General features: G+C 41.5%; 1 protein-coding gene across 1 annotated transcript in view; it reads left to right on the forward strand.

Annotated features, from left to right (window-relative positions):
* Nucleotides 1–17,077, forward strand: part of PLEKHM3 (pleckstrin homology domain containing M3) — a 77,857-nt gene that overhangs the window by 19,366 nt on the left and 41,414 nt on the right. Inside the window, exon 3 of the mRNA XM_070731959.1 lies at nt 2,392–3,315. Coding sequence (XP_070588060.1) covers nt 2,392–3,315 — 924 coding nt within the window. The remainder of the gene's footprint in view (nt 1–2,391; nt 3,316–17,077) is intronic.

Here is a 17,077-nt window from a genome sequence, read left to right on the forward strand (position 1 = left end):
ACAGTTTAAGGCAAACATGGAGGGGAAAACAGGAATGGATGTGGCATGAAAACTAGGAGAACCTGAAGTATCATCTGTGCTTGCTAGAAATGAGAACAAGTGAATGGAGTTGTAGTTGGATCTGCAGTAGCCATGCTGTTTCCCTTATTGGATTAAGAGAAAAGGAAGATGGCAGTAGAATGTGTGCCCATTATCCCCACTACAAAGAGGCGGGAGGAAAAGGAGGGGGCTGCAGAGGCTCAAAAAAATTAATGGGGTTTGAGCTAAAAATGTTAATAAATCCAAGAGCCAGAGAGGGAAGGCAAATAAAATTGGTTTCTTTTACTGCATTCTTTTGTCTCATTGACACCTCTTTCCTTCAAGTTTAAATTGAATTAGGTTTCTTTGTTGCCTGCAAATTAAATAAAATCTCTCTTTTGGGGTTTTTTCAGGGAGGATAAAATATATGTTGGCAGAGCAGTCTTTTATTACTTGCTTTAGTGCAGCGTGAAAGGAGAAACATATCATGGTACCATGTACTGGAACAGCTATCACACTCCGTGCCCGAGGTTGGAGAACAGTGCACAAGTTGAAAATGCAGACACAGTATTAAAAATATTTCTGAAAACTATACTTTTCAGGTTCATTAAATTCTAGAGCTGAGTGGTACCCCTTAATCCCATGTTTTTTGACCTTGGCAACTTTAAGATGTGTGGAGTTCGGTTCCCAGAATTTTCCAGCCTGCACGTCTATGGAGATTCTCAATCATCCAGTCATGGTTGTCCCAAGCAATGGGGCAACATGACTTTTCCCAGAGGAAACTGGACTTTCTTGTTTTTCTTTGAAGATGTTGCACTTCTCATGCTTTTGGCTATTATCCAACCCACCATTCAGTTCAAGAATCTGAATGAAAGCTTTCCAGGCAGATGGCTTTTAGGCTCCTTTGAGCACATCAATGAAGGTGAGCTCACCACCTTTTGGCTGTTTGGTCTCAAACTGCTGCTGTTAGTTAGGACTTTTTTTGTTGTTGATCAGAATCTGCCTTCCTATGACTTAAACATATTATCATCTAAAAAGATTCACCTTCCTATTGAACGATAATATTCTATGATAATATTTATATACATTTCAATGTAAAATTATTATTATTAATAATAATAATAATAATAATAATAATAATAATAGTATGCCGCCCTTCTCCACTTGGGGAGGTTCACAGCATACAATATAAAACAGTGAATACAGAGATAAACCTAATTAATTAAAAACTATGTAAGCTAAAAAACCCAATATATCTGAAAATATTAGAAATAAAAAATATTATTTTTGCCCAGTGTTCAGAGAAACATATTTATACCATCCACTGAACAAGTTCCCTGGACATTTAAGAGTATTTTTTTTAAAAAAAATTGTATGTTTATGTGTGTGTGTACACACAGTAACAATACAGTACTCTTAAAGATATGGAAGAAGCAGGGAGGGAGGGAGTCCAAGAAGTGACTCTGGAGCTGATCTTAAAGGTATTTACCGGAGAAGGAAGTCATGCAAGTAAGCTGTTCTGAGTCATTTAGGATGTCAAGTTTAATAGCATTTTGAATTGGGTCCAGTAATGACCTGAAAGTCAGAGCAGATGGCAAAGAATAGGCATGTTGTTGTTGTTGTTGTTATTATTATTATTATTTATTAGATTTGTATGCCGCCCCTCTCTGCAGACTGGGGCGGCTAACAACAGTGATAAAACAATATACAATAAGAAATCTAATATTAATAGTCTAAAATAACAATTTAACATTAAAAGCCTAAAAACCCCATTATTTAAAAAGCATACACACAAACATACCTTACATAAAACTACATAGGCAAGGGAAGATGTCTCAGTTCCCCCATTCCTGACGGCAGAGGTGGGTTTTAAGAAATTTACGAAAGGCAAGGAGGCTGGGGGCAGTCCTAATCTCTGGGGCGAGCTGGTTCCAGAGGGTCGAGGCCGCCACAGAGAAGGCTCTTCCCCTGGGTCCCGCCAGCCGACATTGTTTAGTCGACGGGACCTGGAGAAGGCCAACTCTGTGGGACCTAACCGGCCGCTGGGATTCGTGTAGCAGAAGGCGATCTCGCAGATCTTTTCTGCTACCTTCCATTAACTTTCCTTGCTACCTATTGCATCAGCTGTTTCATGATCCTTTGTAAGAACGGTCTTTTAATCCAAGTAAAAAGTAATCAAGGTGTAAGTTTATAGCTCTAAAATGTGTTAATAAAGAAGAGAGTTGTAGTGAACCTAACCAGCCTCAGTTGATAAAAGATGCCCAGCCACTGTGATTTCCTAAGCCAATAATCACCAACTATTACTGTTCAACTTAAGCATTACAGAGATATTTTAAAGTGTTTATAATTACCTTTGTTCAAACTCTTTTCCAGAACACAAGCCTACGTATTCAAATGTCTTGAAGAAAGGGTACGTAGAAATTAAGAACAACTGTGGCAGTTACTGGCAGGCTTGTTATGCAGAACTCTCTCCATATGAACTTTGTCTGTATCAACTTGACAAAAGCGGCAACCAGAACCTTCCAACAGTCTATCTGCTTTTGCACTTCCAAAGCATCAATGTGGAAACCAATGTAGTTGATGCAGTCCTGTTCAATAATTTGCACTTGCAACTCAAAGCAGAATCACCTTGGGAAGCTTTGGACTGGGGGCAAAAGCTTCGGCAAGCTGTTCATTCTTCAGTCCCATCGTTTCTGAGGCCAAAAGGAGACTTGGTAAACTCATGGAAGTTAGATAATGCTGAGAGCAGCCTGACTCAAAACCATGGCTTACAGAAGGAACCGGCTGAATTTTTCCAGTTCACATCTTTGACCTCAAACATCAAGGATTACCAAAGCATTGTCAAATCAGGGATTCTTTACAGATTGACACTCCAGAATAACTGGAAAGCATTCCATTTTGTACTCAGTGGGTCTCTTCTCATGGCATTTCAGATTGGTGGGTTTGATGAAGACCCTTTATGGAGCTACAATATTGAGGCATGCGTCTCTGTTCAAACTGATATTCTGGATGATTGTGACTCTTGTTTTCAGGTGATCTTTCCTCAAGATGTGCTTCGTCTCCGTGCAGAAACCCTTCAAAGAGCTCAGGAATGGATGGAGGCTTTGAAGGCTGCAACCAGAGCAGCAAATTCAGGGCAAAATCTGCAGGTGACACTTAGAAACAAAGTTCAAGGTTTATCTTGTGGAAAAGAACATAGGAAGATCAAGCGCCAGTCTGTCACTACCAGTTTTCTGAGCATTTTAACTACCTTGTCCTTGGAAAGAGGCCTGACTGCTCAGAGTTTCAAGTGTGCAGGTAAGTAACATAAAAGAAGATGTTTTGCCATTCCAAATCACTTAACTAATATATCTTTACATTGGGTAAGAGTGTCTCAGTTTGACATTTTTAGTGTAGGACATTTTTACCTAACTTGATTGTTAATCTGTTTGCGAATTGGGGTAATTTGAAACTCCATATAATTTGAAATGTTCTTCTTCAAAGGGCTTAACCTATAAATATTAATTGTGTTAAATTGTCACCAGTCAGTCTAAATATGTTGATACATCCTTGTCAATGCAACTGGGAATTCTTAAAGTTTTCCCTTTAGCTCTAGAATATTAGAAAGAAAATGTTTTATTTTCTCTGGTCAAAGTCAAGAATTGTGCTTGTTATGAAACACAAAGGACAGCTATGCAGCTATGCAGTCTTGTGCATGGAAAGGTTAGCAACTCAGATCTCTAAATATTTTTAAAAAACTATAGACAAAATAGTAAAGCAAAATTACAGTACAATTTTTTATTTTTCACATTTCTGAACCTCCTATCACCCTCAGAAAGGAACTCTGGGCAGCGTACAATAAAACATCAATATGTAAAAGCAATATATAACATTAAAATAGTACAACCAAAATTTTAAAAGGAGGCAAGAATAATAAAAATCTGTTAAAATTAATTAACAAAGGCAGAAGGAGAGCTCTCATGGCCCCAGCCCAGCCCCACAATTACTTGCTCTTTTGGGCTTCCCATGCGAGGTCACAGAACCATGTTTTAACTCCTTTTCAAAAGGCCAGGAGAGTCAGGGCCCACCTCTCCTCCTGGGGGAGAATATTCCACTGGGCAAGAGCAGTGGCAAACAAGGCTCTTTTCCTAGGCCTCACCAATCAGGTTCTTTAACTCAGTGATTTTCAACCTTTTTTGAGCCGCTGCACATTTTTTACATTTACGAAACCCTGGGGCACATTGAGCGGGGGGGGGGGGGGGGGGCTAAAAAAAGTTTGGACAAAAAAATTCTCTCTCTCTCTTCCTCCCCTTCGCTCTATTTCTTTCTCCCTCCCTCCCTCTTTCTCTCCCTTCCTTCCTCTTTCTCTCTCTCTCTCTCCGTCCCTCTTTCTTTCTCTTCCTTTCTCTCTTTTTTGCTCTCTTTCTCTCCCTCCCTACGTCCCTCTGTCTCTCTCTCTCTCCTTCCCTCCCTCTCTTTCTCTCTCTCTCTTGCTTTCTTTCTCTTGCTTGCTTTCTCTCTCTTTCTCTCTTTCTTTCTCTTGTTCTCTTTCTCTCTCTTGCTTTCTTTCTCTCTTTTGCTTTCTTTCTCTCTGAGCTTCGCGGCACACCTGATCATGTCTCATGGCACACTAGTGTGCCACGGCACACTGGTTGAAAAACACTGCTTTAACTAACAGGGTCTGCAATGTAAGAATATGAACAACCACAAGATGGAAGCAAAACTAAGGTACTCTCTATCTCATGTAACAAACAAACACAATTCCCAGTCCCCGTATGTGTGCCTATTTGGTTTACAAATACTTTTTATAGAGGGAAAGGTTGATTTCTGTGTTTTTATATGTAACATTTTGCCAACTTTGTTGTACTTTGATCTTACAAATAGTTCAGTGTATTTAGTATACAAAGTCGTCCAACATTCAGTTACAATGAGTTCTTTGGGTAAAACATTTCTTTGGCCCTGCAATTTCTGAATCAATCAAATGAAAGTGAAGTAATAGATTACTACTAATACTAATAGAAAATTTCTTCAAATTAGAGAAAACCAGATTCGTAAACTAGACACATAAGTGAGTGGAAGTTCTGTTGTCCTCTCTGTAAATTTTTACAGAGAGCATTAATTCTCACTTTCCCCATTAACTTTGTTTTTGGAAGGTGGCTGAAAATGACCGCAAGTGGCAATCATGTTAGTGGAGGATACTGCAATTATAAATGTGCGACAATTGCCTATTATCAAATTGTAATCATGTGACCATGAAAACATGGTGACAGTCATAACTGGGAGGACCAGATGTAAATCAACCATAAAACTTTGAACAATCACTAAATATGGTCATTAAGGGAGGACTACCTGTACAGTAAATAGGTGGCTAAAAAGCCAGAGTTCAGCTTCTGTGCCTTGCCATTAATGATATCCAGCAGTATTTGTTTGCAACAAAAATAAATGCCACTGGTGGGAACTGATTTCCTCCCTTTGTGTATCCCCAAATCTGTTCCAGAGGTTAGAGAGACATTTCTAAGCAGTTGGACATGGGAGGAAGGAAATGGCATTTATCACTTTTGAGATATGATAATGTATTATAATGCTGCACTTCATGTCCAGAAGTGCGAGCAATTGTTATTTCCAGCAGGGGGCTATATCAGTAGATTGTCTTGCTTGTCAGAGCAACCATGCATATAACACATACACATTGAATTGAATTGAATGTATTAGATTTGTATGCCGCCCCTCTCCGAAGACACATGCACATATAACACATACACATACTCATCTACATACGCGCGTACACACAAACACACATCAAAAAAGCCAATTTACTTATTTGTTAGCTATTAAATTACTTTTGTGTGGGGGAATGAAAAATAATTCTTATTATGTTTTTATTTTAATAAACTAGGATAAATTTTATAATGTTGGGCTGCAACTAAGCATCTATTCCCCTTATTAAAAAGGGGGAATCTCCTTCTTTTTCAGAGGGCGAATGTATTGCATGGAACTCAGGGGTGAGAGGCTGACTTGTCAGTGGTTGTTGGGACTCTTCTGCTTCTTTAAGAAAGCCCTCTTAAAGGGCTCCTGGTTTTGCAAGGCCTTTCTTCTTATCTTTGTTTGGAGATATAAGCTGACTGTGTGAGGTGGCTTGATCAATTAATAACTTTGAAACAAGGAAAGGGAAGGGAGAAAGTCTCATTCCATTGCAAGAATGTAGTTGTAATGGCTATTAAAGAAGCAAAAGTACAAAAATAGACAAATTACCCTTAAATTAAGGTGTTCTTCCCTTCCTCTCAATCCATAGACTAGGGGGGAAATTGATTTACTTTTAATTAGATTATTTTTCATTACTTGAAAAGTGGTAATAGGGATTTGTTTTGATAAGCAAGTATTTTAGTTCCTTAAACTCAGTTTTCTGTTCAGAGCATCATGCTGGCATTATGTGCCTATAATTCCCATAGATAAATTAGCTGAAAGATAACTCTGTATGTGCAAATAATGCCTTTAACAAATGCATGGACCTCCGTAACAAATGCTCCATAACGCTATTTTTGTTGATGAGGATGCATCAAATATAGGTTAATCAGATTTTAAGAAAAATCTATACTTGGAGGTACCGCATATATGAGTGACCGCACAGAGTATTCTTGGCAACTACTGGCAACTTGGTAACTATGGGCTACAAAAATGGTGAAAGGTCTTAAGGATAAAGCGTATCATGAAAGACTTAATGAACTCAATTTGTATAGTCTGGAGGACAGAAGGGAAAGGGGGGACATGGTAAAAACATTTAAATATGTTAACAGGTTAAATAAGATTCAGGAGGGAACTGTTTTTAATAGGGAAGTGAACACAAGAACAACGGGGCACAATCTGAGGCTAGTTGGGGGAAAGATCAGAAGCAACATGAGAAAATATTATTTTACTGAAAGGGTAGTAGATGCTTGGAACAAACTTCCAGCAGATGTGGTTGGTAAATCCACAGTAATTGAATTTAAACATACCTGGGATAAACATATATCCATTCTAAGATAAAATACAGAAAATAGTATAAGGGCAGACTAGAGGGACCATGAGGTCTTTTTCTGCCGTCAGTCTTCTATGTTTCTATTGCCTTGCCCTATTTTCTGCATTTAAAAAAAACCTGAGCTGATATCCTGCAAAGCAAGTGCAAACTCCAGCATTATATTTGTGTTCAAGAATATCTCTAGACCTTAAATGATCTTTCTTTTAAATAATATAGGATGATTGCAGACTTCAGTTGGGATTTAGCTTCTTTGTTTTGATAAAAAGGAAGAGTAAGCCAAGGATACAGGTAGTGTTATTCAGTAAATGACTATGAAGATTCTTAGTCCTCCAGGTCATGGTTGTTCCAAAGGTGCTTTTTCAAGAATCAACTGGACTTTCAGGTTTTTCTCTGAAGATGTTTCGCTTCTCAACCAAGAAGATTCTTTAGCTCTGTTATTCAGTAGAAAAGCTAGGGGAGATGACAATAAGAATCCAATAAATTAATGCCTTATAACTACGTAGTTGTATCCTTATAACATATAAACATGTACATACGGTACATACTTTCAACAGACATAACTGGCTCTTAAAATTCCATTTGTATCCAGGAGCTTAAGGTGGAATTCTGCCTAACAATATCTTCTATATTCTATATAAAGAGCTATATAATCCCCCAAATAATGAAATATAATTACTACAATGTAGTTATTAAGCATTATGTTAAAATTGTTTTCATTGTAAAAATAGCAAGCCAAGGGAGAGGAGATTGGACAAATCTGGGTTAGGGTGTCAGTAGTGATTGCAAAATGTCTTCAATGGCCTTTTCCCATTTTGAAAGATTTTGGCTGTCTTGTCCTCATGGGTGACTGTTTAACCTATCAGGATTGCTACCATAATTGCATTTTATAGGCTTTAGGCACACCAATTTCTCCTCCACTCAAACCCCCCATACCCCTTACCACCCCACCCCCATAGCTGCAAAAATGGGGTAAGCTTTGTGTAGATAAAAAGTTTTGCTGCAAATTCTTCAGCCATTTAGTGCAAATTCCTGTAATTACCATCATTGTGTCCTGTCTGAATGGCACATAATACAGCAGAAGCCTTTCCTAATTGAGACTTTACAGGAGGTACAAATCCCTTCTTTGTTCAGCCTGACAAATTAGCGCCAGAAAGTGGCAGGGTCCAGTAGGAATCAAAGACTAGCTGCACAAAGATGAGACTTAAGGCTACAGTAATAACCCTCTCTTGTTCTTGATGGGAGGAGAAAAGTAATGGTGAATAGAAAAATCAAGGTGTTTTTTTTTCCTTTTGGGATTTTGTTTTGTTGTGAATTCCCTTGACATGACAGCACCTTAGGGCTGCTTTATTTATTTAGTAAAAGTGATTAAATAGCAATACAACAGAGTGGCCCACTGTCCTTCCAGTTTTCCCCAAGCTGTAGTCCCCCCACAGCTTTGTCTAATTAGAAACATAGAAACATAGAAGACTGACGGCAGAAAAAGACCTCACGGTCCATCTAGTCTGCCCTTATACTATTTCCTGTGTTTTATCTTAGGATGGATATATGTTTATCCCAGGCATGTTTAAATTCAGTTACTGTGGATTTACCAACCACGTCTGCTGGAAGTTTGTTCCAAGCATCTACTACTCTTTCAGTGAAATAATATTTTCTCATGTTGCTTTTGCTCTTTCCTCCAACTAACTTCAGATTGTGTCCCCTTGTTTTTGTGTTCACTTTCCTATTAAAAACACTTCCCTCCTGAACCTTATTTGACCCTTTGACATATTTAAATGTTTCGATCATGTCCCCCCTTTTCCTTCTGTCCTCCAGACTATACAGATTGAGTTCATTAAGTCTTTCCTGATATGTTTTATGCTTAAGACCTTCCACCATTCTTGTAGCCCGTCTTTGGACCCGTTCAATTTTGTCAATATCTTTTTGTAGGTGAGGTCTCCAGAACTGAACACAGTATTCCAAATTGATTGACAACGACCCACTGATAGAGAAGTTTGTTAGACAGATTTGATGGAGACAAGGTTTTTCCTTTTTCCATTTCTTTTTTGGTTTGTTTTTCCTTGAATCCAAATTTGAAGGTGGTAATAGGGATTTGTTTTGTTTAAATCGCTCTCTGTGTTTTTGCCTTGCCATTCTTTGCTTTAAAAGCATTTTCGGCAAAGTGTTGACTTTCAGAAGTGAATGAAAAAAAGAATATTGCTTAAGACAAGCTTATCTTGGCCATTAGCTAGCATTTGCTAACCAAGTACCGTATTTTCCGGCGTATAAGACGACTTTTTAACCCCTGAAAATCTTTTCCAGAGTGGGGGGTCGTCTTATACGCCGGATATAGGACAGTGGCGCCGATATTTGCGATGGCTGGGAGGGGCGAGAACACCGCCTCCCAGCTGGGCGAGCCTGAGCGGAGCGCAGGCTCGCCCACACGCTGCCTTTGGCAGCACAAGCGTGCCTCTCCGGCCGGGGAAGAATCACCCCGGCCGGACGTCAGTTTCAGCTGGGGGGGGGGGGCGAGAACACCGCCTCCCAGCTGGGCGAGCCTGAGCAGAGCACAGGCTCGCCCACACGCTGCCTTTGGCAGCACAAGCGTGCCTGTCCGGCCGGGGAAGAATCGCCCCGGCCGGACGTCAGTTTCAGCTGGGGGGGGCGAGGACACCGCCTCCTAGCTGGGCACGGCTGCGCAGAGCGCAGGCTCGCCCACACGCAACATGTCTAGCCGCCGCCGTCGGTGGCTCGGTTCCGTAGCTCCGCCTCACAGCTGATCACCCTGCTGCCGCTGCTGAGAGAAAAAGAGAGGGAGAGAGGGGGGGAGAGAAAGAGATAGCAAGAGAGGGAGAGAGGGGGGGGTTAGCAAGAGAGGGAAAGAGAGAAAGAGAGAGGGGGATAGCAACAGAGGGAGAAAGAGAAGGAGAGAGAGAAAGAGAGAGGGAGAGGGGGGGCAGAAAGAGAAAGAGATAGCAAGAGAGGGAGAGAGAGAAAGAGAGAGGGAGAGAGGGGGAGAGAAAGAGATAGCAAGAGAAGGAGAGAGAAAGAGAGGGAGAGGGGGGAGAGAAAGATAGCAAGAGAGGGAGACAGGGGTTTAGCAAGAGAGGGACAGAGAGAAAGAGAGGGGGGATAGCAACAGAGGGACAGAGAGAAAGAGAGAGGGAGAGAGGGGGAAAGAAAGAGAGAAAGAGATGGCAAGAGAGGGAGAGAGAAAGAGAGAGGGGGGATAGCAACAGAGGGAGAGAAAGAGAAAGAGAGAGGGAGAGGGGGGAAAGAAAGAGAGAAAGAGATAGCAAGAGAGGGAGAGAGAAAGAGAGGGAGAGGGGGGGAGAGAAAGAGATAGCAAGAGAGGGAGACGGGGTTAGCAAGAGAGGGACAGAGAGAAAGAGAGGGGGGATAGCAACAGAGGGAGAGAGAGAGAAAGAGAGAGGGAGGGGGGAAAGAAAGAGAGAAAGAGATAGCAAGAGAGGGAGAGAGAAAGAGAGGGAGAGGGGGGAGAGAAAGAGATAGCAAGAGAGGGAGACAGGGGGTTAGCAAGAGAGGGACAGAGAGAAAGAGAGGGGGGATAGCAACAGAGGGAGAGAGAGAGAAAGAGAGAGGGAGGGGGGAAAGAAAGAGAGAAAGAGATAGCAAGAGAGGGAGAGAGAAAGAGAGGGAGAGGGGGGAGAGAAAGAGATAGCAAGAGAGGGAGACGGGGTTAGCAAGAGAGGGACAGAGAGAAAGAGAGGGGGGATAGCAACAGAGGGAGAGAGAGAGAAAGAGAGAGGGAGGGGGGAAAGAAAGAGAGAAAGAGATAGCAAGAGAGGGAGAGAGAAAGAGAGGGAGAGGGGGGAGAGAAAGAGATAGCAAGAGAGGGAGACGGGGTTAGCAAGAGAGGGACAGAGAGAAAGAGAGGGGGGATAGCAACAGAGGGAGAGAGAGAGAAAGAGAGAGGGAGGGGGGAAAGAAAGAGAGAAAGAGATAGCAAGAGAGGGAGAGAGAAAGAGAGGGAGAGGGGGGAGAGAAAGAGATAGCAAGAGAGGGAGACGGGGTTAGCAAGAGAGGGACAGAGAGAAAGAGAGGGGGGATAGCAACAGAGGGAGAGAGAGAGAAAGAGAGAGGGAGGGGGGAAAGAAAGAGAGAAAGAGATAGCAAGAGAGGGAGAGAGAAAGAGAGGGAGAGGGGGGAGAGAAAGAGATAGCAAGAGAGGGAGACAGGGGGTTAGCAAGAGAGGGACAGAGAGAAAGAGAGGGGGGATAGCAACAGAGGGAGAGAGAGAGAAAGAGAGAGGGAGAGGGGGGAAAGAAAGAGAGAAAGAGATAGCAAGAGAGGGAGAGAGAAAGAGAGGGAGAGGGAGAGAGAGAAAGAGATAGCAAGAGAGGGAGACAGGGGGTTAGCAAGAGAGGGATAGAGAGAAAGAGAGGGGGAGAGAGGGGGGAAAGAGAGAGAAAGTGATAGCAAGAGAGGGAGAGAGAAAGAGAGGGAGAGGGGGGGAGAGAAAGAGATAGCAAGAGAGGGAGACAGGGGGTTAGCAAGAGAGGGATAGAGAGAAAGAGAGGGGGAGAGAGGGGGGAAAGAGAGAGAAAGTGATAGCAAGAGAGGGAGAGAGAAAGAGAGGGAGAGGGGGGGAGAGAAAGAGATAGCAGGAGAGGGAGACAGGGGGTTAGCAAGAGAGGGACAGAGAGAAAGAGAGGGGGAGAGAGGGGGGAAAGAAAGAGAGAAAGAGATAGCAAGAGAGGGAGAGAGAAAGAGAGGGGGAGGGGGGAGAGAAAGAGATAGCAAGAGAGGGAGACGGGGTTAGCAAGAGAGGGACAGAGAGAAAGAGAGGGGGGAGAGAGGGGGAGAGAAAGAGATAGCAAGAGAGGGAGAGGGAGAAAGAGAGGGGGGATAGCAGCAGAGGGAGAGAGAGAGAAAGAGAGAGGGAGAGGGGGAAAGAAAGAGAGAAAGAGATAGCAAGAGAGGGAGAGAGAAAGAGAGGGAGAGGGGGGGAGAGAAAGAGATAGCAAGAGAGGGAGACAGGGGTTTAGCAAGAGAGGGACAGAGAGAAAGAGAGGGGGGATAGCAGCAGAGGGAGAGAGAGAAAGAGAGAGGGAGAGAGGGGGGAAAGAAAGAGAGAAAGAGATAGCAAGAGAGGGAGAGAGAGAAAGAGAGGGGGGGATAGCAACAGAGGGAGAGAGAGAGAAAGAGAGAGGGGGGAAAGAAAGAGAGAAAGAGATAGCAAGAGAGGGAGAGAGAAAGAGAGGGAGAGGGGGGAGAGAAAGAGATAGCAAGAGAGGGAGACGGGGTTAGCAAGAGAGGGACAGATAGAAAGAGAGGGGGAGAGAGGGGGGAAAGAAAGAGAGAAAGAGATAGCAAGAGAGGGAGAGAGAGAAAGAGAGAGGGAGAGAGGGGGGAAAGAAAGAGAGAAAGAGATAGCAAGAGAGGGAGAGAGAGAAAGAGAGAGAGGGGGGATAGCAACAGAGGGAGAGAAAGAGAGAGGGAGAGAGGGGGGAAAGAAAGAGAGAAAGAGATAGCAAGAGAGGGAGAGAGAAAGAGAGGGAGAGGGGGGGGAGAGAAAGAGATAGCAAGAGAGGGAGACAGGGGGTTAGCAAGAGAGGGACAGAGAGAAAGAGAGGGGGGATAGTAACAGAGGGAGAGAGAGAAAGAGAGAGGGGGAGAGGGGGGAAAGAAAGAGAGAAAGAGATAGCAAGAGAGGGAGAGAGGGAGAGAAAGAGATGGCAAGAGAGGGGGAGAGAGGGGAGACAGAAAGAGAGAGAAAGAGATAGTAAGAGAAGGAGAGAGAGGGGGGGAGAAAGAGAGAAAGCAAAAAAAGAGAGAGAAAGAGAGATAGCAAGAGAGAAAGAGAGGGAGAGAGAGGGGGAGAGAGAAAGACTTTGATCATTTCCCCAGGTATTTTTGTACCTACTTGACCAACATTATTAGTGGTTGCAAAATTGAATGTATGAACTTGTTCATTTCAATAAAAAGAGCCAGGGAAATGATTGAATGTTAAACTGGATGCATTTATTTCTGCCTGTTTGTATTTGTTCTTATGTTTAACCATTGAAAATGTACTTTTCCTCCAAAAAGAATCATCTTTCCATATTTCTTAGGCAACATTTTAAAATAACTTTAAAAGCTGAGGTCATATTATTCACCCTGCTCTGTATCATAGCACACTGCACAGTACTGAAAATTGGCAGGGTCACTAATTAAACCCGAGAAGTTAAAATCTGTTTAAGTGACATTGCAAGAGGATAAAGACAGAAAGTGCGGAAAGAGGAAAAAATGGATGGGCTGTTTGGATTGCCATATCATGATATCACATACAGATTCTCATTCCATAATAGATTCTCACATAGGTGTCAGCATGCTGCATGTTAGACTGAAAGATACCTGCAGAATAGATGGTAGGAGAAAGAAAAATAGCCAGGTTCACCTTTTTGTGTTGACAAATTATGATGAGTTATAATAATAAACTTAATTGTGGTGAGGAGAAATATGAGAGGCAGACAAGACAGATAGACAGAGACATATGGCGAGATAGACAGAAGAGTGCTCCCACTTGGCTCTCTCTCTCTAAATAATTCATTCATATTTTTAACAATAAGATCTTCATCATTAGTAATTAAAATATTGTGTTATCATGTTCAGAAATGATTTTTTTTCTCAATGCAAGTACATCATAGACCTAGACTCAGTTTTTGACAGTCAGAAGAGGGGTAGTCTTATACGGCGAGTATATCTCAAATTCTATATTTTAACTGGAAAAGTTAGGGGGTCGTCTTATACACCCAGTCGTCTTATACGCCGGAAAATATGGTATATATCAAGGTCAGAAGAGCATTTTATAAAATGGACTGGCCCTAAATTGTTTTGCTTCAGGAATTGATACCTTCCCTAGCCCTGGAAATAAAGAAACTTTATTAAGGCTACAATTCTGAATGGAGTTTACAACTAATTATTAACCCCACTGCAAAGAATATCTTCCACTGCTTTGCTGCTTTTCAGTCTGCAAGAAACTAAATTAGATTCAGATGATGGAAAACTTAAAAGTCCTGTTCCATATGGTTATTACTATCAAGGTTATGGAGATTAAGTGTCAGACCTCTATGTTTCTATGTTTCTAAGTGGACTGTCCTACCAGGTTAAGCAAGTATGGTGTCATTTACTTCAGTTTCAAATTTTTATGTCAGTTAAGTAGCATGGATGCTGTTTTGCTTTCCTGTGACCCTATAACTAAAAGATATAAAATGTTTTCAGTTTTCAGTTTGCTTCAAATTAGGAAAAGTAGGCAAACAATTCTGGAAGACTCTAAAACTATTTCGAATGGTATGGCAAGCTTTGAATTGTTGTGATACTCATGATGTTTCAAGGATTTGTGGCCTGTGGGATTTATTCTTCAGTCTGCTTGCGTAAGAGTGTATCTTAAGAGTCTGTTGTCTGAGCCTCCTCTCTCAGAAGTAAAATCTAATAATTTCAAGGAATTTATATTTACATCAATGTGCATTGGAAAAGAAATATCCTTAACATAGATTGCATTATATTTTGTGCTTGTATAACATATAAAGGAAGCCTGATTTCCATCCTGCTTGTTACTTTTGTTCGCTGCAGCTTCATCGCCTGAAAGTATAGTTAGGTAATTTGTGTACTTTCCGAATGTGCGGAAGCAAAAAACCTCACCAGAACACGAGTGCACCTGCGTCTCCATGCACGATTTTGTTACCTGCAAGGTCACAGAACATAATTCCACTTGAATCATAGTACCCCTAGAGCTGCAGAGGCAAGCCCAATTAGGCATTCCGGCTAACAGTCCACCACTGCCCAAGGGGCTATATATGGCACAGCTGAATAACTATGTGACCTTTGGAATCCTATCTAGAATGGTTAAAACCAAAATATTTTATCTTCTCACTCACTCTCGTTTTCTTCCATTTTGTTTCCCCCCCCATTTTTTCAGTATTTGGGCACAATGAGCAACTAAAACCTTGTAAATGTTTATGGAGCCATTTATTTATCAAAACACTTGAAATCCCTTCAAGAGTAGGTTCTTCCTTCTTCCGATACTTGAAATATGGACTTGAGATGCCACTGGAAGTTGCATATTTGAGGATTGAGTTATGCCGCTCACAATGAATGGAGGTCACTGATCAGCTCCCACCCTTACCGAAGTGTTGCATCAGCTCCTACAAAAACATGAGAAGCTATGCATGTTTCAGCATCATACACTTAATTTCTTTTGACTGGTACTGTTTCAGTTTTCATTGCCTACTTGTGATATTCATTGAAAAATCTTGATGGAAAATTTTGATGTGAAATTGATTGTCAATCAGTGTTGCTTCCTAAGTGGACAGTTTGATTTCACAGAAGTTTGATTTACTTGGAGTTATATTGTGTTGTTTAAGTGTTCCCTTTATTTTTTTGAGCGGTGTATTTTGTCTGCACAGTACTGATTCTATCACTTCAACATTCCTTGTTCAATCCCTGTGTATTCAGTGCTACAAAAAGGAAAATACAGTATCTCCCTCCGTTGATCAGAAGCTGTTTTTTATTTTTAATAGTTATGTCCTCTACCATTCCAGTAGCCGATTCAGCCCTTCTCACTTTTGCAATCTGAGCATTTTCCTCCACTTCAAGCACATCTTCTGGGGGAGACAGGGACCCATTTGCTTATTCCCTCTTTCCTATCAGAATTGTACTATCAGTTTTAAAAGGAACCCTTCTTCACTTTATATTATCTTTGGCCCCATATCCTACAAGGTCATCTCTATGTGTGTGTCCTTTTGTGTGTAGAGCTGTGCTTCGTGGTTTTGTAATACACTTTGAAATCAAAGCAATACAAAAAGTTTCAAAGGTGAAGGTCCCCCATGCCACAAATTGACACAAGGATGTCAGTAGTGTGGAGTAATCAGTTGTTTGCATATATCCCCAGCAGCTGTACATAACATAGAAACATAGAAGATTGACGGCAGCAAAAGACCTCACGGTCCATCTAGTCTTCCCTTATACCATTTCCTGTATTTTATCTTAGGATGGATATATGTTTATCCCTGGCATGTTTCAATTCAGTCACTGTGGATTTACCAACCACATCTGCTGGGAGTTTGTTCCAAGCATCTACTACTCTTTCAGTAAAATAATATTTTCTCACGTTACTTCTAATCTTTCCGCCAACTAACTTCAGATTGTGCCCCCTTGTTCTTGTGTTCACTTTCCTATTGAAAACACTTCCCTCCAGAACCTTATTTAACCCTTTAACATAATTAAATGTTTCGATCATGTCCCCCCTTTCCTTTGCAAAAGATCTGTTTTTCTTCTCCTCATGCCTACTCTCTATTCAATTTTTTTTAAGATAAGGCAAATCAGTGCTAGAAAATAAAATTATCTGACCTTCCTTTCCCTTTCCATTCTTTTTCACTTACAAGGCAGAGGCAACATCATTCACTGTCTGGCACTAGCTGGCCTCCCCTGTGGTGCCTTCTTCTTAGTGTAGAGTTTTGGATGGTGTTCGCTGACCTCCACAAGGCTGCAAAAACAGATGAATCTGAGCCATCCAAACTGATGTCCTTGAGCAGCCAGAAGGCAATACCATCAGCTAAACTCCCTCATGGTGCTACAGGAAAGCCTTCAGTCTGCTAATAATTCTTTCTCATGAATTCATGGCCTAGAAAGAGGACACATGGGCCATGGACACATGTGCTTTTAAAAAGAGAAGGTCTGCTTTCAGACATGCCTTATCTCTATACCACATCATATTTACTTTGCTTTTGTTGGAACTGCTGCCTAATTAAAGAAATCAGACATGACAAATTGTGTGGATTTTTGAAGCAAGCTTAAATCCACTTAATTTGGAAAGAAATGCCAATGAACTCAATGAAGACTTCTGAATAACATGCGAATGAGTGCACATTTAATCAAATCATTATTTTCAAAACCTGCACATTGCAAACTACAAAGAATTTTGAAAATATTTTTTTCCTGTTTTTAATGATGAATTATCCTATCTCCAGACATAAGATGCTCCCTCAAAAACAATGCTGCTCTCTCTGGATGTTGTAAGATTGGGAAGCATTGGAAGTCGTCTTCTGACTTCCTCTCACCCCATAATCAGAGATGGGTCTTGACAAG

The sequence above is a fragment of the Erythrolamprus reginae genome, chromosome 1 (genome assembly GCF_031021105.1).
Source record: "Erythrolamprus reginae isolate rEryReg1 chromosome 1, rEryReg1.hap1, whole genome shotgun sequence".
In the NCBI taxonomy this organism is placed as follows: Eukaryota; Metazoa; Chordata; class Lepidosauria; order Squamata; family Dipsadidae; genus Erythrolamprus; species Erythrolamprus reginae.